Below are 26,284 nucleotides of genomic sequence, written 5' to 3'. Positions count from 1 at the left end.
TGTACCGGACATTTACACTAATTTCTTGTAAAACATTTAGTTGAGAAAACATAATCAGCAGATTAACTAATTTCGACAATGATTGTTCGCTGGAGCTCGAGTTCGGAACCAGTAAGGAGTAATGTCCTTCTCAACCGCCATCTCTGTTTAGTTTGTTGAATGGAGTTTTTATGGTTATTCAACCCTGGGCAGCATTTGCTTCTTTTACATCTCAGCTGCACTCAGAGGCAAGAGAGGGTGACACTATTTAAACTCAAAAGTAGCTTTATGTTTGATGAAAGGACTTCTTCTGCAGGTGTGACTCACGACCTCGGTCCTTTCTATGAGCAGGGAGGATGTATTCTCACCTCATCGCTGTGGTTTCCTTCAGGCTCTGCAGTTTCATTTCACAGTAAAAAGACATGTGGTTCTCTGAATAGTCCAGCGATTAGAATATGTAAATTTTAGCCCTGAATCAGGACAAGAGAGTGTGGGGAGTTTCTCTACTTTTGTCCAGTGCATGCTGGGAGATGTCCGCAGACCTCCCTCACCGCGAATAAGTAGGTATAGAGACGGGTGACTTGACGTCACGCTCGTAAAACATCTGACATCAATTTTCAAGGCTTGTAGTAAATATGGATTAACTGGTTTAAGTTGCACAAGGCAGTCACAATTATCTCAATTTGTTTCCAGGCCACGTTGAAGGACCACCCACTGAACTGACGTCCTGTGTCAGAAGATGGAACAAGCCGTTGGATGTCTTTGTGCTTCACTGTCACATAAATGACATGTTTGGGCTCTCTCAGCTGTCAAGGTGAGCTGCAAATGTTTGTGAACACACCGTCTGTTTCAACTAATGTCACCATTGCACTAGTGACCACACTTTCGCCAGACTCCCTTAACAAATCGTACAACTGTGAGGCTTTTGAATGAGGAGAAATTTCAGAGGTATAGAATCATTCTTAATCATTTGCCCCCGCTCATAAATTCAGCATTAACCAGTACAGTAACAATACATTACATTTTGTTCTTTAACGCATCAGTTTTTCCCCAGCATGCTGGCTGCTACTGTTTGTCCGCCGTTCAAAAAAACATCAACTCATTTGAAAGAGGCACTTGTTAATTTTCGTATGGAGCGGAGAAGTGAGATCCAATCACAAGTGGTCACTTGAGAGACATTATAATGTCAGGTGTTAACAGCCTCATATACTTTTCAGAAACAAAGAGTTTTTCTGTCTGTATTGGTGACAGTTTCCCACTTGTTTACCAGTGACTGCTGCTCGTAGTTTACCCAAACCTTTACTGGGCTCACTGGAATGCAAAGAGCTGCTTTGCCAGTTGTTGTTTCTGTTCTGTGGACAAACTGGAACAAGATCTGCTGATTTTATGCCTCTGACAACAGAATTGGGGCACTTGTGAGGTTTTCCATGGACCAAAAATGTGACATTGACAAAAGCAGGTCGATCCTATTGGTCTTTAATCGTGGTTATGCCATTATCGGGAGGAAATCAGGGCAGACAGTTCACAGAGAAGTACTTGTAAAAAGGTATGTTGCTCTTCTTACTGTCAGTTTTCTGCTCTTGCAGTTAATCGTAAACATTAAGAAACAATCCGATCAAACATTTGCCTTGCATGCAGCTTTACAGCTCTGCAAAGTGCTCGGTCATTGTCAGTTTGTCCCTCTGAATCATTTAAAATGATGTCCGACAGAGTCACTCAGAAACCTGCCCGCTCAGTGCAGAACTTCATTAAAAAAACACAGTATTTACCTGACCCACTTAAGCATGATAATTCACATTCAGGCAGAGATCAAAGTGTCTGTCTACCTGATTGTTATGAAATCTAAAAATAGATGAACTCAATTAAAACCAAACCAATGACAAACAGAAGGTGTTGCAGTTACAGGTAAACATCAGATAATTTACAGACAGTTTGAGCCACAGTCAAGTATTTATAAAACTAAGTATTTAATGACAGGCTTGTCTAATGGCATATGTTTGTTCACAGTCTGACATGATGATATCAGTTGTAATGCTTTAATGAAACTGGTCTCTGTTAGTCAGTCTGGCTTCATATATTGTTTTCAGCAGGAGATCAAGGCTGTTGTTGCTGTCGTTCCAGTAATTAAACACACAAATGTGTGAATGCAATTACGATGAAGCATACTTTAATTTAATTTTGTTTGAAGTGCTCACCCCCCTGTGGTGCACTCCATCTTTAGTTTGGATCCAACTGTCTGTGTGACTATTTAGAAACCTGGTTGGGGTCCTTTTCCTCATTCCTTCTTTCCCTGGCAAATGTCTGCATCTTCTTCAAGTGTGACACTACTTGTGAGATTTAAACCCTCCAGTGTGCCTTGGCTCTCCTCTGTTGAGTCCTTTATGTGTCCAACTTTTGACCTACAATTATGTCTGAATCAATTCTGCAGTGCATGAAGTGGAGTAAAAGTACAAAGAAGCAGAAATGGAAGTACTCAAGGAAAGTACAAGTACCTTAAAATTGCACGAAAGCGCAGTACTTGAATCATGATCTCATTCTTTGGTTTACTATCCAAAGCTTTATTACCACAGGGGAGGGAAGAGGAAGGCTCTTCCTGCTTTAAGTGTGGGAGATAAGTAAAGGATTATTTAATCAGGATGTGTCTTTAATGAGACTCCACTATTATTTTTACCCTCGTCTGACACTAAAGGAGACCCTGTCGTCCTGGTGTGACATTATTTTGGAGAAGTTATCTGCTGCCATCTTCGTATTCGCGGCCCTGACCCTTAGAGAGTCCGTGCATATCTCTGCTGTCGCCTCACTTGAACCTGCGTCCCTCTTCCTGACATCTGGCAATTTTCAGGGCCACCACATCAGTTCTTTTGAAGTTTCTTGCACCTGCCTTTTCCTCTCTCTGTCTGTGTAATTGCTGCAGCTCTCTGTGATGTATCTGCTGTTACCGTACAAGTCTGCAACATCGACGGCATCCCGATTCATTATTCAGCTCCCCCGGCCCGACGTAGCCAGAGAGCAGCTGCTCTTACTGTCACCGGTCAACAGGAATCCATGAATCTGTAATTATCCTGTCATCTCTGTCTGTCTGCTCCTGCTCTATATTTATTTCTCCTACCTTCATCTGTCTTTCTACTGTCTGTTTCTCTGCTTCCTCCGTCATTCACTCAGCCTGTCAACCTGTCCACCTGTCACCTCTCAGCCTCCAGCCCTCCTCCTCTAACCAGAACAGGTTTCTCTTAACCACCTATGTCTTCCTCCCTTTACTGCTTACACATTTAAAAGGAAAAGGAATGTTTAGATCTGATATTTATGAGGTTAAAATGCATAAAAAACAGATTTCAAATCAGGAAAATGGTGTTAAACTTCACACTTGTACTTTCATCTTTTTCCTCACTCTAATTCCCTTCACCTATCTTACTTTCCTCAATAATTACGCCCCCTCTCTTCGGTTTCTTCAGGGTACGATTTGTCTCTTGCTGAGCTGTGACTTAGTGTTTTAATTACCTCACCACCTATAGAAAGGTGCTGAGGATGTCGGCGCACAAATGATGCTCGATGAGATTTCCAGGAGAGAGAAACCAAGGCTGATCATACATCATACTGATATGCTTTTCTATTACCCACCTGTGGCATTAGGTGTGTGTGTGCGTGTGTGTGGTGTATGTGTTTGTGCAGTAAAGTGAGGGCCACTCTCTGAAGGGCAAAGAGAAGACACTCTGGAGCATTAGGGCGATCACGGGAGCATCCGCCCGCTCAAGGCCCAGCGAGCGTTATCTTTAATTTATCACCATGTTTTATTTACCAGCCAGTCAATTCAGGCCACCGAACAAACAAGCCTCTGTATTGACGAGTGAACAGCGTCATGTCCACTCTAGTTTGTCAGTATGCAGAGCTGTACTGGTGTCGGCTTAATATTGTTATGACTCATTGTTATGACTCAAACTCCGTATTGAGCTTTCTGGTAGGGCTGCAGTCGTGGGATTATTTTCTTGATAAATCGATTAGTTCTTTTTCTTCTTTAAAATGTCAGACAGGGTTGTGCTGTGTTTTCCAGAGCCCACGATGACGATCTTGAAATGTCCGAAGAAATCCCAAATATAATCAGTTCACTCTCACAAAGTAGGAAAGAAAGAAGAAAATTGAAAAGTGATTAATTGTTTTTATTCTACTTTATTTTTTTATTGCTGAGTCAACTCGTCAGTCAAACAGTGCTAGCCTCACTAGTGGGCACCAGAATTTCTCATTGACTTGGTTGAGGATAATACTCGACGAAGAGGTCATTATCAGGAACTAATGGATGATGTGGAGCATCCTCATCAAGTGTTGCCAGCTGCTACTAATGTGACAAACCAATCGCCACAGATTGAATTTTCTGTTTCTTTCTTTTCACAATGCTGTGCTTATGTTCTGGTTAGATATCAAGACAAAAGCCACTTGTTTAGGGTTAAGGGCACATCATGGTTTGGCTTAAAACACCTATTTTGGTGTCTATGATCACAGATCCAGATGCTCACACAACAGTTGTTAGATTTGTGTTAAATGCAACTTCTTGGAGGGATTTAATTGAGCTTGAGTTTGCAAGTTTTCAGACGAGTTGACTTGTCTAACTTTAAACTTTTGCTTTAACATCAGAAAAACTAGTTGGTAGGAACATCCGTAGGCCAAACATTTCCTTACTCTCTGCCCTGGAGATGCTATTATCAGGTGTCATAGTGTGCATGACTTACAGCCTCTCTGACCCTGAACACACACACAGTCGGCCTCATTAATTCATGGCCTTCAACTCAGGATTGAATTACAGCCGGTGCTACTGCAGGATTTACTTTGACAATATCCTTTGTTGCGGGCACACCCATGCCCATGCGCACGTACACGTGCACACACACACACACACACGTACACATATATACACTCAGGGATCAGCTGCAGCAGTGTTGCATCACATACATTCACTGCACTGCTCATGATACTCTCACAGTGTTTGCTGTTCCACACTTTGCTGGCTGATATTCATAATTAATTAATATGTCTGCTGGAACTGTCAAAGAAACATCTGCATTCACTTTTTTCTGGATTCCTTTTCATCCTTCGATCAATTGCTTCCCCTCCTCGGCTGCAAATGAGGAAGTGTCAAGCCCACATAGTGCTTCTGAATCACTGATACACACCCATGTGTATTCCCACAGACATGATTAAAATCCAATGCGTCTAATGACAGCGCTAAGATGAAAGGCATCGGGAATGGTGTGCTGGCCCTTTAAGAGAGGCAGAGCGGGGAGGGCTCTGCATCCATAAAACATGAGTTTATTCAGTGGCCATGCTAAGACATGGTTAGGAGCGCCTCTGCACTCCAGCGTGCTCTCATAACCATCACAGGCAGAGCATCTCCGTCCGCCACATGCTGACACGGCTCAGACATGGACCCGCAGAGAAGAAAGGGATAAAACTGGAGTGAGGGAAGACTGGAAGCAGTGAGAAACAAGAGTAGAAGAAGAGAGTGAATGGAGAAGAAAGAAGAGGTTAAAGGCATAAAGAAGATCAGAAAAGTGACGGCGCGATAAGAGGACAGTAAAACAGGTTCACCGAGGCGGAGAATGGGCAATTCCTCCTTCCCAGGCATGTCCCCTCTCTCTCCGTCCATTCTGTAGTTGCAGGTATTTCTAACTTGAGTGCCCTTCTCTGACGCGCTGGGGGTGCTGGGAAACTACCGCTGTTTACTGCCGCTGTCCCTCTCGTCTTCAGTGTGATGCTGTCTGTGTGTGAGTGTGTGTTTGCTGCACATAGGTCTTTTCACCTGCATGTTTGCTGAAGATGTGTTTGGTTTCACTTAAGAGCTGAGGTACATCTTTGGCGCGCTACTCTTACTGCAGTGTTTGACCGTAAAGTAAAATCTGGGACAGTGAGTTGAAGCATTTTCTGAGTTGCTTTTCAGTTTGGTTTGATTTGAGATAAGCCTCTGAGTAACTAAATACAGATACTGTAATCAGTTTTAAGTGCTGCATCCCATTTGCAAGACATTAGAAGTGTCTTTCCCCTGCAGATATTGACAGGACTGAGAGGGTTGGGGGTGTGAGTGTCTGGTGGTATCGGTTGCGTCTGGCAGCAGCACTTGTTTACTGCCTGTGCAGATGGGAGACTGTTGATGTTCTGCCTCTCTGTGGTTGGCATCTGGGGCAGCATGAAAGAGGCTATTGATGGATGGATGTACAGAGGGTGCTGTTAGTCAGAGAGATGGAAAGAGTGATACAGATGATAGTTTGTAGGTTATATGCTGGATGTTAATGGATCAATTCTGTGTTGTGTGTTTGTGTCTGTTGCAGGGGTCTGAAAATACAGACTTGGTGAGGAGATGTGCAGCAATTTGCATCATGGACATATTGAACTCAAAATGGGTGTCTAGCTTTAATAGATGTTGGGAAATATTGGGTGGGTTTGTCCTTTTTAGAATCTGCATCATTACATTTTAGTCACGGAGGTAAGAATCGAATTTTTTCAGAGGTGAATCTCTGGCTAGCAAACAGTGATGAGGCAAAAAAAAAAAAATCTATTTCCCTTGTAGCTGTGATCAATAAATTCAAAGTCAGCTTTCCATCAGGAGTCATGACAGTCCTGCAAACCCCGAGAGGAGCTGATATAGAAGGTTTCCTCCAGAACTGTATAGTTACTGCCTCAAAACAATGACATGAGAAGAAATTAATATGATTTAATGATGCATATATTATCCTTCACAAAAAGAAAACGTACAGTATTCATGCCACTTGAATCTGTGTGATCTTTATGAAAGCTACGATGCACAAACTAATTATTGGTAAATGTATATCGGCTTGTATCGGTAAAATAATAGCTGATAATTGGTGCTTATTATGTTAAGGAAATGTGCCTTCGATCAGTGTTTCACTCTATGTAACAATTTTTATTATTAACTTATATTAAGGACTTTTTTTATTGGCTACATGTGAGTGGATTGCAATGTGAAAAATGAGACCTTCCCCGTCTCTCTGTGTTATCTATACAAGCTTGTGGGTGATTTGTTTTAACTTTGGATTTCTTTGTTAGGGAACTTGGGCTGAATTTTCCACTACAGTTTAAAGGTTGTGACATTATGCTCTCAGGTAGCTCGTCTCAGTCAAGCCTCCAGGAAGAGCGACAGGCTTTGAAGCCAACTTTCATAGAGGCCAAACTGCGTGATTTCGACGTTGCGTGATCCTCTGGGACCTAAAAATACTTTTTTCTATAAACTTGCATCTATGAAATGATGGATACATTTTTTTTGGAGCGTCACAACCCCCACAAAATGACTCGCCATCAGAATGTGTTCAGTCCAATAAATCTCCCTCGGTCTCAGTGGCTCTCTCTGCTCTGCTTGCCGAAAGCAACAGAAGCTTATGTTGGATAGACCGACTTCTAGCACAACACAGTTCCACAGAACTGCTTTTAAATGACGGACATACAAAATGTTATTAGACCATATGGATCAAATGCTGATAGTGAAACGAGTCATTTTGCAGGAGTTGTGACACTCAAAAATGTATCTACCGTTTAACAGCCGCTTCTTTTACACTATAAGCTTATTGGAAAAAGTATTTTTGGGCCCTACGCATCACCTGAGGTTGCAGTTACACGGTTTGTCTACAACATAAAATTGGCTTCAAAACCCAGTGATGTTCCTGGAGGCTTGGGCTTAAGACACACACCATGTGACTGCAACATTTCTGGTTTGATTCTAGCCAGGAGCCTTTGTCACATGTCTTTAATTTCTCTCCTGTTTCCTCTCACTTGATTACAGGTGTGTCATACTATCAAATAAAGACAAAAATGCGATCTTAAAAAAAACGATCTTAATCACTTTAAATTTAGGAGTTCAAACAATGTATGTCTCAGCTCTGTCCCAGACTATTACACTATTACCCTAATCCATCTGCGTGATCGATATATTTTAAATCATTTTTCCAAGCTGGACACATTGTACAGTTTTCCTCTCAAGATTATCTTTGTTTTGATAATGTGCTGGGAATTATTTCCTGGGAAACTGGTGAAAAAGATTTTTTTTATCTCACTGCGGATGGAATATTTTTCGTCCAGATGGTAAGAGTCTTTTGGGGACTCTGTAAATACCTTCCCACAGTGTTATTAAACAACCTTCTGGGTTTTTAAAGACCACCAGGTATTTATCTTCTGAATAAAAGGCACTTATCTCTGCATATGATACATGAGAGGCACAAACTGGTGCTGCTGCAGTCTGAACCGACTGTAGGCTGGTGGAGTGTAAAATGGAGGTCCTCTCTCTCTTTAATCAGTATTGATTTACATGATGCCCTCCTCTGTTCACCCTCCAGCACACTCTCACTGCACAAATCTGTGTCAGAGCAGAGCAAGACTCGAGTCTCTTGAACATTTTGGGGGATAGGATTGGAAAAAAAAACCCCCAAAAACCAGCTATCTTTAAAATTCATCGTGGTTCGATATGAGGCCTGTCACATCCTGCATGCTGTCGCACTCGGAAATCGCTGAGAGGATTAAATTTGAACAGAATGTTTTGAAACACAGACTATACAGTCGCCCTTGAACATCTCAAACTTATCTCTTTGTGCTGCATGACTGTGTGAGTCATGTCACCTCAGTGACATACCAGAGCCCTCCGCAGCTCCCCAGGAGGGTTTCAGAAGTGGGGCGGGTGGAGCGGGTGGTGCTGGTGGCACTCGTGGTGGGTAGCAGATCAAGTGTGTTGGAATCATAAGTGACTTGGGAGCAAAAAGAAGGAGACGAGGCGGGTTGAGGATCTGTCAGAGAGCCGATGAGCGGCAGCCAAACAGCAGTTTTCCCACGTCAGCCTGATCAAACTTGTTGACATCTGGAAGGAGATGGAGGAGAGACAGAGAACGGCAGGAACAGATGAAGGGCAGAGAGAGGAGGCTGCAGAGCAGAGGGTGCCGACATCACAGGGCTGACTGATGCGGTTGCCACGGAGCCACCAGGTGAGGGCGAGCAGACTATAATATGGACTCAGGGGCGTCTTTGCTCCCCAGAGCTGCTTTGCTCTCTGACATTTAGAAGCTGCTGCTGTTTGATTCTTGATGTTTCTTCCTTTGAAAGTCAAAACAACATTTTTGAGAAATTTGGTTTCACGCAGACTGTAGAAACCTGAGATCAGCTTGAACACCAGAGGCTTCATCAGTTTGGAGGGCATCTAAGGAAGCTTAAAGTGGTGAAGCCTTAACTGGCTAAAAGACTCCATTTTATGAAGAAGGAACCTGCTGACTGCTTGGACCTCAACCTGGATCCCTGGATCAATTCCTCTGATAGATTATTTTCATCACTGATTATCCGTTAAGTATTTTATTTATTTCACAGTGTCCAAAAAGTCCTGAATGATTACACATACATTACAGATGGACATTTTAGAATAGCTTTTTGAAAGTTGAATCGTTTGATTACTTCAGTGATTACAACAACATTAACAGTCATTGATCTTCGGTCATCTGACTAATTGTTTCAGTAGAGAGTCGTCCTTTTGGCTGCTACATCACCAGCAGCGGAACAAGTACTCCAGATTTTTGCTTTGCTATGATGAGGAAGACATATTCAATTCTTAGATTCTCACACTGAAACCCTCCATGACTGACTCATCACACAATGACAGCTTGATAAGTAAAAAACCTTAATTCAGTCACTGTTTATATCAAAAGAATAGATGTTTCAAAAACACAAATAGTGTGAAAATCGCCACACAATACTTTACATTGTTGCATTTCCGTTAAACATACTAATTCTTTTCTAGTGTAGAGCTGCCATGGATAAACGGTTAGCTGACAGTTATTAAATGAATCAACAACTATTAAGATAATTAGTAAATTTGTTTTAGAACGTGTTTTACTTCTGACAATAGGCTGAATATCTTTTGGGTTGTGGTTGTAAGGACGTCCTCTTGGAATTTGAGAGACACTGACATTTTCTCAGACAAACAACTGATCAATTATTCGAGAAAATAATCCACAGATTAAGGGATCATGAAAATTTTGCAGTTGCGTCCCCAATTTAGTGTTTGAACTATAATTCTCACTGCAGGCTGTTTTTGCAGTCAGTGTGCAATACAGTCAGACTGTGACCTGTCAGTTAAACTCCACAAAAAAAAATAAAACGTCTTTGTCTTGTCTTTTGTAATGATTTAGATCCATTTCCCCCCCTGAGCTCTGTGTGTTTGCAGCTGTGCGTTGTATCTCCATCTTCCAGTGTGGTGTTGGCACTCAGCTTGTGTCTCTCAGTGTCTTCATAAAGTATAGATTCTCTTGTTTGAAGGGGAAGTAATGATTGCCTTTTGAGCAGAGTGCAGGCTGAGAGCAGCACCTGTGGAGCTGGCACAGATTCAGTTTTTTGTTCAAGGACACTTCCCTCAGTTGAGCAGCAGTAACTCTGCTCTCAGTTCATCCCTGACGCCTGTTTGGCAAATACTGCTCGAATGTGATGACATGGAAACTTGTTTTATTGCTATAAAATGAGGTCTGTTAGATGTAGTTAATTTTATATTTGGACAATGTTGTCATAGAGGAGACTTTGTAGTGAGATCTGTGGTAAATTGTGAACTTTTTAGTGTCGAATTAAACAACTCTGGAAGCAGGGAAACATTGACGACCCAACGCAACACGGTTATTAACGAGAAATCTCTGTTAATTTGGCTTTCCTGACTCAGTAAAGCTGACCCAGGATAATCTTGGCAGCCTGTCTGCGGATGTTGCTTAATTTATTCAGTAAGGCGCCTGGAACTGAGAGGGCTGATCAAAAACTCTTCTGCAAGGTGCTTTAAGATGTTTTAGGCAGTCGTGATCAGTGAGTCCAGTCACTCTGTCAGCTCCATTCATAATAAAAAATGCACTCCTGTTTTCACGTGTTCTTTCTGGTAAAAAGCACGTAAAATCTATCCATGTTTTTTCTAGGACACTCTTGGAACATCTTTCACTTTAATATTTTACTGACTTGACCTGCTTCGGCCCCCCCGGATGCATCCGAGTCTAAAACTCTCACAACTGTACTCAGACTGCTAACATATATGTAGCAGGATGTATGTAGCTTTGGGGCAACGTTATGTAACTGTTTTCACTTAGAATAACAGCTTTAAAATCATCTTTAAGCTGCACTGACATGTAAAAGGAAGAATGATGCTTCGTCATTCAACACCTGTTCTTGTAACTTGAGTGAACAGGTACAATCTCTGGTGAAACATCACCACCTAGTCGTGTCACAATTTTTTTATGGCCTTGTTGATCAAATTGAGCTTTAATTTTGATCATCGAAACCAAAAACAGGATTTGGCGATTCTTCCTCTAACCTTGACTTTTGTGCATCCAAACGAAGAAATACCCCCATCTTTTTAAAATAAAACATGTAAGTGACAGTGATCCAGATGTGATATGATAGGATAAAATAAAAAAATGTATAGAAATTGTAAATTTGTGACAGTTTCCTGGTTTTCCTCCTGAGGTCCTCCAGCTGCTCTGCCTCATCTCTCTGTGATTTACAGAGTTTCCTGATGGACCCTAAGTAACCGCTAACTGCAGCTAATCGTAGCTGCCCATGGCTGTTTAAGCTTAATGATCTTTGCAGCTAGCCGACTCTTAGACTCTGCCAGGACCAGACTGAAACTGGATAATTGCGGCAGCGTTGTTTTCACAGTTTATTAGGAGAAGGGCGCACTTTTTTTTTTGATGCAGACTGTTTTTTTTTTTTTTTTAAGTTCAGGTTACAACATAATTGTTGTCTTTTCCTGGGTTTTAAGGCTGCATTACAGTAAATTTTCTGAACTTACATATCGGACCGTCCTAATTGTTCTATTACCTGTTTTTACTCACTTAGTCATTATATTCTGTGTTAGAAATGTTATTAACTCGTTATCAATGTTTTTGATAAATGAATAGCAAAAACACACCTGTCTAGCTGTCCATATTTATGACAGTGGTGTATAATTGATCTGAAATCTATTTTTTTTTTTGCATTTTGTTGCTTGCTGTAAAAGTTATCTAGCCCATGTTGCTACATTTTCTTTTTCCTCTAACGATCCACCATCTTTTACCCTGAACTCATATTACGTCTGGCAGATGCAGGCATCTGACAAACACACTGACAGCACAGAGAAACATGTGAGGACACTGAGACGAGAACAGAGGATAATTTTCAGAGGTGCCTGTGGTTGTTGGAGGAAAGATGCTGATGACTGTCATATAGCATTTCTCACCAGAGGAGATTTTTCTTTATATGTATAAAAAAAAGAAATAATAACAACTAAGTCTCTTTAAAGGCAAATCCCTCTGTATGAAGACAAATGATATGCAATAGGCTCGGAGGAAGAGAGAATTTCGCTTTTAAAAAAGACTTGTCTGGCAATGAGAAGAAGGATAAAGAAAGTGAGGCAGCCTTTTATGCTTTTGTCATCAGTATTTTTGTATTCCAGCCTGCAGAAGTTGTGTACAAGTAGAAGAAAAATAGAGGGAATAAGCGGAGAGAAGCCTCTCCTTGAAGGGACGGCGGTGGCTTTTCTCTAATAAATCAGCTTAATTGCAAACGACTGCGTCACACTTTTCTCAGCAGCAACTGTAAAATTTTCCCCTTGCAGGTGACAGTGGCTGGACATAAAAAGCTGATAATGACCTCATGTGGACACTCTGGCAGCGATTATTTAAACCCCTCTGCAGCAGCGAATATATCACATATATATTGTTCTGCCATTTGTTCTTTAAATGATCACACACATGCAGACACACACAGAGTCCTTATCACGGGGCAGTAGCCACATAACAGATTACTGCAGTGTTGTCGACCCTGAGCTGCAGGGGCGACATTACTGAGTGTGGTGGGCTTTTCTGATGGTTCTCCACTTTATTGTGTGTGATTGTGAGTGTGTGCTGCATTTTAATCGTGTTTACCACATTAAATTGGACGTACGCTACAATTTTAGAAATGTTTTTATTGATTTCAACTAGAGCCTGACTGCCGATACTGATATTAGTTGGTGCAAGAAATCCAAAATTGATCTTTAGAGAGCCAAAGTCACGCCTCTTCCAGTTTCCTTCATGGGACCTTATTTCGAAAACAACTTGGTGTGGAAGTGAATGAAGAGAGACAAATAATTTTTCTCTCCCCATTGACTGCTGTACAATTTCTTTCCATAATAAGGTTCCATGAGGTCCACCAGACGGGCCGTGACTTTGATTCTCTATATCGGCAGATTTATACAATCTTTTGCAAATACTGCCTTGAATGTGGTTATCGAACACTCGTGACAAATTCTCTAAAATGACATCAGTGAACTGAAACAACAAACTTTCCTCAGAATTTAGTTGTTACATATTACCTGAACCATCTTATTTGGAAATGTATTTCTTTGTTTTGTTTCTTTTTTTTTTTAAACCCAGCCCCAGTTTCAAGTGTGATTCATTTTCATGTTATTCCTGCCTTTTTGGATCCACGGATTCCTTAGTGGGTGTTTGGACTGAAAACAGCCCTGCGCTCAAAATACAAGGGGCTGCGTTGGTGGGGTCGTTCTTCTTCAGGCATCGCTGATACAATCCATGAAGTCTACATGGAGTATTTGAACACTGCACAGTGGTTTATAATATTAGGAAGGATTTTATTACTCGGTAAAATATGAACATGTTCATTTATATTACATAGTTATCAGCCAAAAATATGTGCTGTCCTGTCTCTGATTGACCAATTCAGTGCTTTGCTAGATGTTGTCGCATTTAGTTGTTGTAAAAGATGACGCACTTGCAGCATCAATGGTTCCCCTTCAGCTGTTTGAGGGCACTGTGTTTTTATTTAATCTCTGTCTCAACCGGGCTTCACTGGAGAGGGGTGAGAGATGACAAAGCTATCAGTGTCTAACTCCTGCCCCAGGCAAGACACCTGGTGCATGGTGTACACTCCGGGCTGTTGAAATATCAGGACACTGTATTGATCCCTCAAGAGGAGTACTCCTGTGATTCAGGCTGGCAGTTCTAAGACTTTAACAGAGTATCTGCAGCTATAATCCCTTTTTGAGTTTGCCAGGTAGAGCACAGTGGTAAATCCGCAAATGGCATATATCAGAAAATACATCCACATCCAGTACAACACATCTGTGATTGGCTTATATTGATAATATGGTTGGGCTATAATGAAATTATGTTCATGATTTGAATTTTGCAAGGTTCTGCTTAAAACCAGTACGTCTGGTATATGAATGGTAGGCCGGCACATCTGTAGGACCACAGTGCTTCATTTTATTCTGGTACGTTTAGACACATATTTATCTTCATCAACAAATTTGGATTTTTGTGATTTCAATAATATTTCAATTCATTGTTAATCTCTACCCTCCGATAATGCAACTCAACGCTCCAAAGTCGCAGCATCTCCTCATTTAATCCCTCTTTTTTGGTGGATGGCCACACCTTTTAACTTCATAACCCAGGCTCTGTTATAAATCCTCCCAACCCAAGATGAGATAACTGTGATGACATCACCTGCATACACTTACACTTTGCTAAGCAGTTCCTACCGTGACTTGTAAATTGATTTTGACATGTAAAATTACTGTAGTGCCTCTTTAAATCCCCCGAGGGACTTGTTACATTAACACAATGTATAGACCTATTTCACAGAAGCTTTAACTGCCTTACACAGGTGTAACTAATATTATTAATAAGTATTTAGCTGTGTCAGTCCAGGGTCCTGCTGTTGGCATATACATGCTGGCTGGCAGCATACGGAATGTAATGGAGCTGTGGTTAACTGTATTAGTTCCAGCTCAGCGTTTCCTGCTTTATAAGGTCAAAATGTCTGCCGTGAAGAAAGGTCTATTAACGTTTAACAGAGCTGTAGACTCTGTGGATTAGAATGAAGATATCCGTCATCTCCCCATAAACAAACTCTGTATCTGCCTGTCAGGAATCCATTGTTAGACATAAAAGAGTCCTCTGAAGCTGGTCCACGGTGTCCCACAGTGTGTGCGCTTGTTGAAGTTTGATTCCCAGCTCATTCGGCTCAGCAGCCAATCAGCATCTCGAGCTCCTCACTTCCTTCTCGCTCAGCAGAGGTTTGATTTGAGACAGATTGTTTTTTTTCTTGCATCTTTCCATCAGTTTCCTGAGCACTGGAAGTCTCTGGATGACTTTTTTTTTTTTTTTGTACATAAAAGCATGGACTGATTTTTCTCTCAAATGGCCTTTGTTGTAGCTTTTAAGATACCATAGGAAAGGCATTAGGAATTGTCGTGGGGTTTGGGATTTTCGCAGTGTGTGCTCGAGTGTTCCTGTGTGAGATGAGGTTACTTCAAGGTCTTCCTGCTGCTGTCACGTATTCTGGCATTTCTAGTGCAGTGGGAAATACATTCAGATTCTAATTTGACAACTTTCCCTGAAAGAACGAATCATAGATATTCATCTGCCGATTTTTTTTTTTTTTTTTTCTTTTCTTACAGCTGTAACGTTTTGTCCTTGATAAGGGATTTCTATTTCAGTGACATCTCTGGTAGGGAACAGCCTATCAGATAGCATTACTGTCACACATCAGGGCACAAAGAGCAGAGAGGAATCGTCTGCTCGGCACACACTGTCGCAGGTAAAACATTGTTCTGTGACAGAGCAGAAGGGCTCTGTGTGCTTTGTTTGTTTGTGTTTTATGAAATTCATCATCGCTGCAGCTTTACCCCTGTCAGGTTGCTTTGTGCTACAGGCACGGCGCCACACATTGTTTCACATATTACCCATGTACTATGAATTGTGCACGCTGGATGCGTAGGCAGAACAGCTCAGACATCACTGGGGATATCAGCTCTTATTTGTTCAAATTACAAGATTATGGTATGGATGGGAACTCCTGTTTGTAACTAGAATCACATACAAATTGACTTTAGACGTGACATTGACTTGAGATTTATGACCGCAGGAACAATAAATCTATAAAACAGCTCGACTGGAGCTGAATGAAATACATGATTGATTGGAGTCAGTCCAACATGTACGAGGCTCAGCAGAGATCATGGAGAATTGTTGTTTGGAGAACATATTGTAGAAGACTAAACCTGTAAGCAGTGTTTCAATCTGTCACCTCCTCTGCTGTGGTTTGTCTTGTACCTGTAACACACCCAACAGTGATGTCCTGGCATGCTGACCACACCCTTGAGTACACTTTTACATTGCTTCAGAGAGGTCGAAGTTACCCACAGAAAAGTCTGACTCACCGGATGTAGACTGTGGGTATAAACCTGCCATTCATCTCTATTTTGCAATCTCTGTCACTGTCTTCAGAATCCCTTTCTCTACAGGAAACAACAGCTACCCCCAGAGCTAGCAACCTACACGCTGAAAAATTGCAAGTCACCCTTATACTAACGTTGTTGGTGACAGCATGAATGTAAACAAGCTGTTTTCCTGTGCAGGGTTTCAGCTTGCTCCCTATTGTTGCACCCTGAGCTTTGCTTCGCCTGCCTGTCAAGATTGTGATTGGTTTTGAAGAAATACAGACAAGCCAGAGCGCTTTCCCCCTTATAGCAGGATTATTATTTTTGCAGCCAGACCTTTCTCCAGTGCTGACAGTGCCTTGGACATAGTTATGGCTATACAGGACTACCCACAGAAGGTCAGGATGAGCAAGACTTTTAGCTGCTGCTTAGGTGTGTTTTAGCCATGCTAGCAACATGGATGGCAGTGTTGCTCTGTCTGTTGGTCTGTTTGTCAGTCAGTGCGTCACTTTGGTCCTGACTACAAAAATCTACTGGATAGATTTCCTTGCAGCACATACAAACATTCAGGTTGCCTGGACGATGGCTTTTAGAGATGTTGATGATCCAGTAACTTTGATCCTGTACTGCTTCGTCATCAAGTCAGAATTCTGTCCAATACTTTGGTTGAGAACCAGATTCCGAGGTTTTCATTCCCATTATACGGCTCAGGAGCAGCACCTGTATTGGGCACCATAATAGTTGAATGGAGGTAAAATTAATTCGTAAAACATTAAACTAATAATAGGACTTTTCCCAGATCTAGCGGTTGTAGTTTTATCCCCAGTGGACTTGCTTTGCTGTGCACAGATATTAATAATGGTCCAAAATGAGGTTCAATTGCATATTTAAAAAATACTAAGTTGGCCTTTGGCTTTATTTGATAGGACAGGCGTAAAGTGACAGGAAGCGGGGAGAGAGTGAGAAAGAAGGAGGAAGACATGCAGCATAGAGCCAAAGAGTACAGCTCTGTACACTAAGAGGGGCGCTCCATGAAATTGCCTATTTTTAACTGAAATGAGCCAAGTACTTGCAGCCAAAGTCTTCCACGGAGGGAAAATGCTGCATTAATGAAAAACTAATGACATTCCCATCAGCCCCGGCTTCAGCTAGCAAATGTCAGAATGTTTACACGTTCAACTGAGATGGTGAGGATGTTAAACATTGACATGTTAACATTGTCATTGTAAGAATTGTAGCTCAAAGCGCTGCTATGCATTGGTTACACCTCACAGAGCTGCTGGTGTGCCAGTCTGATGTACATGTGTGTATCTCTGCGTTTAATTCAGGTAGCAGATTTAGATTAGTTAGTCGGACAGCCTTGCCTGTTTGTTCTGCGCTGCATCAGTCAACACACTGGTGTTTGTCCAGCAGCTAAAGCTGATTACTGTTGCTGAACACATCCAATGTAGAATCAGGGCAGTTTAAACAAGACTCTGTAGGGGAGAAGGACAAATATAATCATGGTGATAATCAGCGATATGAACATGACGGGATGAATACAGTATTTGTAATGTTAGCACGAATATAAAACCTGTTAACCCAGATAAAGTGGCCTGTGAGAAACGTCTCTATTGTTTGCATATGTGCAGTCATCTGCCTGCCTGCATCGTATGTGTGTTTACATGAGGAATGTGTGTGTGTTAGCTGGTGGTGTTTTCTACTTGTGCTGTGTGACGGCTCTGATCTGGCCTTGCTCTTTGTCATCTCAGATCTGCCGTGACAGCTTCGACACGTGTCTTTAGAAAGCAAACAAATGCAGCTCGACCACACTGATGACTGAATTACAACATTTAACAAGCTGCTCATGTGCTGATTAAACAGAATGGCCCCTCTGAATCCCCGATCAGACTCTCAAATGAAAAGCTTCTGTCGAGTGGAATAATGGGGTGTCTAAATGAGGGGAGCGGGGGAGAGAGGAGGAGGAGGAAGTTATTATAATACAGTCGTGGGGCTCGTCAATAGAAAAAAGTTTTCTAACAAGATTTACTACACTCGTATTTTGGGTGTAATTTATTTGCCAGAAAATAGATGGAACACACATTAAACATAGTTAAAGATGAATTTGCCTGATAACTTTCTTTTTCTAAAGATATTGTGATAATATAGTTATCAAGTAATCTTGGTAATTTCTTTTGCCATGATAATCGTGTAGTGAAAATATATTTAATGATAAAAATTCCCTAACAGTAGATTGTAGAGCTGAAACGTCAGTTGATAGAAAAAGGAGCAGCAAAAAACTATTTTGATTCATGAAAGCTTTTTTTTTTTTTTTTTTACAACATTGAATATTGAACTGCTGTTACATCACCTTTGATCTATTATTTTGAAAAGATTAGAGATAAAAAGATACATTTGATACTTTGAATAAGTGAATGACAAAGATCAGAACAGAACAGTAATCTTGAATCTTGTCAGTATAAATTAAAATTTCATGTTCATCTGTTTGCGTCACTCATTCTTCACATGTTGTATCAGCATTCATGTCCTTTGCATTAAACCAATTAACAGTATGCGTCTGAGGTTGTCACTCAGGAAGAAGCAGATAGGAGCACAGTTTGATCACTGTAATAATCGATGATATTGATGTAAACGAATTTGTTCAGTATTTGTTGGCACAGCAGTATCAACACATCTGGGTATTCCTCCCTAACTGACCAGTCACCACAACAACCCTAAAACCTGAATTTCTTCTGGTTTCCTAACTTGACTGTTGTTAATTTGAGTGCCAGCTTGTAGGTTGTAACAGTGGAAGTAGCAGATAGTAACACTTCAGTTTACAGCTGTTGTGTCTCTCGGTGCCTCTCTGCTTGTTCCAGTAGATGAGTTTCACTGCTTTGTGAGATTGCGAGCTCTTGCAGTCTCCATGCTTTATTCACTGCTGACGCTTCAGGTAATAAACCAAGTCTGTAGTGTTTTCCGCTGTTCTTGGCACAGTTAACAACAAACATCACTGATCTTTGACGTGCTCGACTTGAAGTTGGCAAAATACATCTAAAACATCTTATTTTCTTATACTGCTCGCTGACAGTTGAAGATCACTCACTGTCATTATCTTCACTTAGTATATTTCTGTAGTCTCGTTTAGACACTTGATAGCAGCCACTGTTTTTAGACACGTTAGAGCCTTAACAGTAAACTGTGGGACATTTATTGTATGTAATGTATTTTTATGTTGTGGAACAGAACATGTTAATATCTTCAGCCTGTGGTCACCACAGACGATATTTCAGGCATTTAACAAAAGAACGATTAAAAACTCATAGCATCTTTCACATTTAGTGCCTCTTCCTAAAGTCTAAGTGAAGTCTGGGTTTAGGACTCATTAATTCACTACTCTGTTGACTTTTGGCCTCACACAGGACTCTCGCCATGATTGCCAACTGCAAGTCCTACAAATGAACCACTTGATCATCTTCACCTTCCTGCTGTTTGGCTTTCTGCCCTTTAACTTTTTTGGACCTTTTTTTTGCCGAGGGTGAGACAAACCGTCTCACTCAAAGGCTGACCTCTAGTGGATCGGTGGGTCCACTTACATGCTTTTGTATTGAACTGGGCTCCTTAAACCATCAGTTGTTTTAACATTAAAGAAATTACTATAATAATAATCGATTAATTGTTAAAGTTAGTTTTCAATTTAAAGTACCAAACTCTCTTGTTTCTGCCTCTCTGTAATGATTTGCTGCCCTTCTCTGGCTGTGGAAAAATCCTCACAAGTCACGTCGCACAGATTTAACTGCAGCGAACGGTTGATTTATGGATCGCTGGAGTGAATATCGACATGACGACATGAATCTGGTGTTATTTGTGGTGTTTATTGAAGACGAGGGAGATTTAAGATGAAGATAAATCTGGAGCGCGCGTGAGAGAAAAGATGCCTATAAGCAAGAGCGATATAATCAGCAAACAGTTTTTTTGGTTGCAGTTTTCTGTCTCGCTCACTCGTCTTGCTGCATGTCTTACGCACACACACACACACACACACACACACACACACACATTCACAGGCTGTAGGTTCTCATCTCAGTGCAGCTCTCGCTTTCCTCAGCAGCCTTGGAGAATGATTTCATTGGGATGACAAGTGTGCCTCTCCCTCCATATTTCTGCCACCCGGGCCCCTAGCCTGGATCCAGAGGCAGTCTGCAATAATACAGGCCCTGCTTTCTTTTCTTTTTTTTTTACCTTTATCTCAGTCTACCCAATCTGATCTTAGCAGTGCTGAAAGTAGCATTTTCTTCCTATCACAACATCGCCAATGCTTACTCTCCTTCCTCTCTCTCCCATCTCCATCTCTCTCCATTCCCCTCCGTCCACTAAGCAGAAAATGGGTCCAGTTGCCGTTGCGGGCTATTATCTGCATGAGCTATCTATCTTGATAATTGACTAGTGGGGGTAAATGTGACGGTGATCGGTGTGACGCTAATACATTCTGCCAATTTGACACGCTCATAATCCGCCGGGCTCGCGTTTCCACCCTGCAGTCATCACGGGGAGGCGAGAGGTTTGACGTGTTAGAGCCACTGTAGCATCATGGATACACACAGTAGGCCGAGTGCGTGGGTGGGGAGAAACACTCGGTCTAATTTAGGAACCGGGAGCGTTTGAGTGGGCACGGAAGAAGAGGAAATTGGTCTCAACATGCATAGAGTCACATTATAGAAATAGACACATGCAGATGGATAAAGCTGTCACAGTGTGGATGTGTAGACCCAGCTGCAGGAAATAAACTCATCTCAACATCAAAACCAATTTGTTCTGTATGCTGCTGATTGCTCTTGCATCAGTGAGGATGAATGACATGAATAGGCCTCATACTGTATATCCGCAGCACAAGTAGTAATGAGACGATGTCTAATTCCACCTGGCATGACATCTGTATTTGGCAACAGTCACAAAAACATCCTGGTGTGTTGAGAAGATTACCTGAAGACAGCAGACGCTCATTTTTTAACGATTTCAATCCTCTACAGCCTCCCTAGCACAATTAATAGGTGCCAGTTACAGCTAAGATGATTATTCGTTTAATTTTCTGTCAATGGTCTGATGGAGTAATTGGCAACAGTTTGGTAATCGCTTAGTTGTTTCTTATTTAGCCAAAGAATACACTGGTTCAATCTTCTTTTTGTACGTTTAATGATTTTGAGTTGAAAATCTTTTGGATTTTGGTCTCGTCAGACAAAACTTGTTGTCACTCTGGACTCTGAAAATTTTGGCATTTTATGGACCAAACAGTTGATCAAGAAAACGAGTGACAGTCTAATCAAAAAATTTGAATAATGAAGCGTTGCAGCCCTGGTGACAGTCATGTTTTCAGAGAAAAGTATTCCGCCTCTCGAAATAATCCTCTCCGTTGACAGATTAATATATTTCCTCCGTAGAAACCTGTTCCAGTGAAAACTTCTCTGGAAAGAGACGTTTTTTGATTCCTTAAGCTGCATAGTTGAAGAAACGTTACACACACGACACACGACATGGCCAAAAGTATGTGGACAGCGGAACATTTTGTTGATGGTGTCTTGTTGGAGCATGATCGTAGGGATTTGCTCCCATTCAGACACAAAAACATCACAGAGGTTCAACACTAATGTTGGGCAATTTCCAGGTCAGGGCTCTGTGCAGACCAGTCAAGTTCTTCCACAGCAAACTGGGAAAAGCTTCTTAGAAATGCAAACAGGACAAATATAAACTGTTGCCACAAAGTTAAAGGAACTATTATGAACTATTGGCTAAAATATTATTGTATGTTGTAGCACAGGGTTTCTCAAACTCATGAGGAACATATGATGGAAGGCCACACAGGTGAACCCATAAACTTGTCGTAGGATTTGTGATTGCTCTCATAATGACTTTAAATCTGAAAAATCACTCGGACCAAATTAACCTGACTGGACAAAAAGAAGGTTGCATGTGTGACGTTATGCCAACGTGCAACAAGTTTTAATAAAAATAGTTATTTGGCACCAGCATATTGATAATCGTATCTCAAGAGGAAGTGTTATGATGTATCACCTTATCAATCTCTTGTACCTTCACCTATTGGTAAGTGGAGCAATTCACAGCATTAACATTAGAACTGAGATGCATCAGCTAGAATAGTTTATACATCATGTTGTAGATAAACAGTAATGGTTTTATTACATAATGCAGGCGACTGGAGGTAGTTGAGCTCTTCGTCTGCTCAATCATGCAGCCTGGTTTAATATGATGCCAGACATTTCCAGATGGGATAAAGGATAGTCTGACTCACGAACAACATTTGCATAGTGCCTCTTACAGTGCTGCCAGAAAACGAGAACACAGAACTTCAAATGCAGTTGAAGCCTCGGCACAAACAAGCCAGACTCCAAACACAGTGCTGCCACCGTAACGACACACGAAGTATTATCGCGTCCTAAGTTCTTGTATAAACAATAAACATGCATGTCTAAATAGCACAGCTGGAGTGGCGGTCTAATCACACAGAGGAGTCTCTGCGACACAAACGAGCGCGAACACGGTGGCGTTGTAAAGACCTCAGCGGAGGGAAAAAGACGGGGGGAAAAGGTGTGATAGAGTTGTGGCAGTCATTAAGGGCAAGAGTGCTCTCTGCATTTCAGGCTTATCAACTGCAAGGTGAAGGCACTGGGAGGGTAATTCTGCTAGGGGCTCATGTGCAAAGCCGAGATACAGAACAAGAGGGAAGTAGAGGGAGAGAGGGAGAGATTGAGCTGGTTCATTTGCAGCTCGTCCCCGTAGACTGTGGAAAGGATTATACTCACAGAGAGAGAGGGAGAGAGAGGGAGAGGCAGAGAGGGAGGGAGATGCACAGGCTCTGTCTTAGCACACACTGAGTACCCTGCCTCCAATCTTCTCCACTGCACTGTGCACTCTCCCCGTCTCCTCAACAGCACTCACTTCTCTCTCTCTCTTCCTCCATCACACACACACATGTGCAGACACAAACACACCACTTTTGCCATGTAGAGTGTCGGCCAGAGGGGGACACCAACCTGCACAGGACCACGAGCCAGGTACGCTCCCTTCATTCATTCCTTCCTTCATTTGCTGCTCACACTATGTCACATTATGCACCAGCAGATTTTTTTGGGTTGTCGCTGTAGTGATCCAGCCACTCACTCTCTCTGCAGAAGACTCTCGCAGGCTGCATGCACCAGGATTATCCGGCTTCTTTTGCATAGCCCCAAGAGAACCAAAAAAAAAAAAAAAAAGATAGCAGAGGGGGAGAGGAGCCAGAGAGGAAATGAAAGGACAGAGAAGAGAAACTGAGCAGTGTTTTGTCATGTAGGGTGACGAGAGGCAGCCAGCTAACCTGGGTTGACCTTCACATGGACAGCAGTGCTCCTGCTTGGAGCAACAGTATGTGGGACAGTGTCCACAAAGACTTCCTTATCAAATCCTGAGCCTAAAAGGCACATTTAGCCCCCTCCCCTCTCTCTCTCCAACTCTCTATATCATCTCTCTCTCGCTCTCTCGCTCTTGAGGGCCATATTAATAATCATATGTGCTGAACATGCTCGGGGGACTTGCTGCAATTGGTTGAAATGCAAATGGCCATGCAGACTGATTGTTCCTTCTTGTGAAATGAAGTGGTATTTGTCAGACAGGAGGAGATCAGTGTGGCTCTAACTGCTCTCTGGTGGTAACACATGCTTTCACCCTCGAAGGCTTCATCTGAGAGAACAGTGATTTTATTTTGAGGTGTGTCAAGTTTGTACACCAGAACCCCCGTGAGAGCATCACCACCGACTCCCAATCAATCTCAGGCTGTTTGAAGTGGATGTACCACTCCGGTTTTCTCTCCTTTCTTTCTGGAGGATCGGGTGACTCAGAAAGTGGGGCTTCAGAATTCACTTTGATGCTGGTTTGATATCAGTTTGTACATCTCGAGACTGCAGGGGCCTTCCTCTTTCTGGAATATGTTGGAATGAAGTTGTGCTGGCCTGAAGAGAAAAAGCAAAAAAAAAAAAAGCAAAGCTCCATGTGAAGCTTTTTAATCTGAGTCACTGCTGACGTTTTCCTTCTGATTTCTTTGATCTGCCGCTTACCAAAGAGTCACGACTGTCTGACAAAAAGCTTCAAGATAAGAAACAAATCCAAGTGTTCAGATGGAGCCTTTTTAGAACTGCTGCAATCACATCCCGTGTTAGGTGTTGGTTACGTAAGTTTGTGCTTTATAATTAAATAATCGCCCTAGTTACATCATCATCTGGCCAAAAATGTGTTGTGTAATTGTCTTTTTAAAACTGTAAAACTCTTTTCATGATGATGTTCACATTTGGATTGGCAGCAAAGCATAAAAAGTTATCAGTGTAGATCGAAGCTGACCATAAGTAAGAGTTAATGCCTGACAAGGTGTCAATAATCAGGGATTAATAGACTTGTGGGACAAAACCATCGAACACACTGAAACTTAATAGTTCTCTATGTGTCCATTCATCAGGAGTTAATTGATTCCACCCAAACAGATTGAGCATTCCCCCACACCTGGTATAAACCTGCAGCAAACCCTGCGGTTGCTAAAAAATAAAGAAAGTTAAAGTATTTGTTTGTACCTGATGGCACTTAATTATAAAGTTTCATACAACACTTTACAAACCAGGCTCTTTACAACCTCACATACTGTCATCAGCAGTACATTGTTTGTGCCTGAAAAATTAAGCTATATTAAGTTAACAAACATTATGGAAATAGGCCCATTGTTATATCGTTTTAGGTGAATCATTTAAAAGTGCTGTTTATAGGAAAAGTTGATTTTTGGGTCCCATTCCCAGCTTGTCAAAAACTGATGCTGATGCTGTGGAATGACAGCCGACTTGTCCTACATCCCAAAAGGTCTTTATTTGACTAGACAAAATTAAACTTGTGCCACCTGCAGCTTCTATATCACAGCAACACAACTAGACTTGCAACGACTGTCTGAACTTCTGCTCAAACTGCCGACTTCTCAGTCTCCTTATTGCTGGATAAAATTTGTAGTGCCTTTTTTTTAAAAATATGAATGAGCCACAGGATCGTGAGTTTCTTGATGGATTTCTAAAAGGTGTGTGATTTATTGAGAGAGAGAGAGTGGGTGGTCGAGAGTGAGGTGAATGTAGACAGCAGAGAAAAAGCAAGTTTTCAGTGTAGCTGTGAATTAAATTTTTAAGGTCATGCAGTTGTTTCCATGGTTACAGCTTGCCTGTTTACCCCAATTACAGACAGATTACTACGAACACACCCCGAAAATCAATTTTCCAATTAAAATCAGTCTTCATTTAAATGACTGGATATCAATTCATGAAATCCCAAGATCAGCAGTTCCAAAAAACACCTGCCAAGCGCCAGTCACAGGTAGAATTTCCCTTTCGGCTAGTAAATCTCGCTGCCAGCCAGACTGACGGATCAGTGTTTGTGCCAAATCAGTCATGTAACAAAAACCTATTCAGAGAGTCTGAACCATGTGTTGGTGTCATTTATGAACCCACTGCTTTTGTCCTCTGTAGGAGAAATTCACGTACGCTGTTGGACGAGGACTTCTTGGCGCATTCAAGTGTACCTTGTAAACTGAAATGGCCATGAAGGGTTGATTAAATGGGAAAGTTTCTATTTATAAGTATTTCTTCATTGAAATACATAGGCCTACACCTCTCATTAGATAATTACACAAGAATATTCCATTTGTTTCTCCATAGGCAGATTTTAACCCCAATCTTAAGGGTCTCTTGAACAATTTACTGCCTAAGTTCTCTCAGAAGCCCTTTCATATCCAAGAAAAGTTGGTATTCCTGACTGAGCAATTAAATCGAAAATCAGTGGTTATGCTGACACAGTTACTCAGGTGTAGGTGAGCAACTTTTAGAGAATATTGTCTCCAGAAGGAACCAGTCTTCCTGCGTCTGACCGTTAGAGATAGATGAGGGAGGTCATAAGTATTGCATAACCTGCTAGTATATTGTTGTTGGTTTTGGTGTTTTCAGAGGATTTGACAGTTTGGAGAATATAGAATAACACCAGCTTTATCATTATCATATTTACCATATACTGTGGGAATGAACACAGGTTTAGCTCACAGGTAAAACT

At 41.6% G+C, this 26,284-nt stretch overlaps 1 protein-coding gene across 4 annotated transcripts in view; it reads left to right on the top strand.

The window, feature by feature from the left end:
* LOC119009830 (SRC kinase signaling inhibitor 1-like) overlaps window positions 1–26,284 on the top strand; it is a 105,487-nt gene that overhangs the window by 1,246 nt on the left and 77,957 nt on the right. Inside the window, exons 2-3 of one of the 4 annotated variants that reach the window (XM_037081474.1) lie at window positions 673–793; window positions 23,161–23,235. In XM_037081474.1, the coding sequence (XP_036937369.1) occupies window positions 763–793; window positions 23,161–23,235 (106 nt within the window). In that variant the 5' untranslated portion in view covers window positions 673–762. Of the gene's footprint in view, window positions 1–672; window positions 794–5,323; window positions 5,628–23,160; window positions 23,236–26,284 lie in introns of those variants that run through there. The other 3 variants (XM_037081475.1, XM_037081476.1, XM_037081477.1) reach the window with 3 other exon arrangements.

Source organism: Acanthopagrus latus, chromosome 20 (assembly GCF_904848185.1).
Source record: "Acanthopagrus latus isolate v.2019 chromosome 20, fAcaLat1.1, whole genome shotgun sequence".
Lineage (NCBI taxonomy): Eukaryota > Metazoa > Chordata > Actinopteri > Spariformes > Sparidae > Acanthopagrus > Acanthopagrus latus.
Note: the sequence above shows the minus strand (reverse complement) of the source record. Positions and strands in the feature narration are given on the sequence as shown.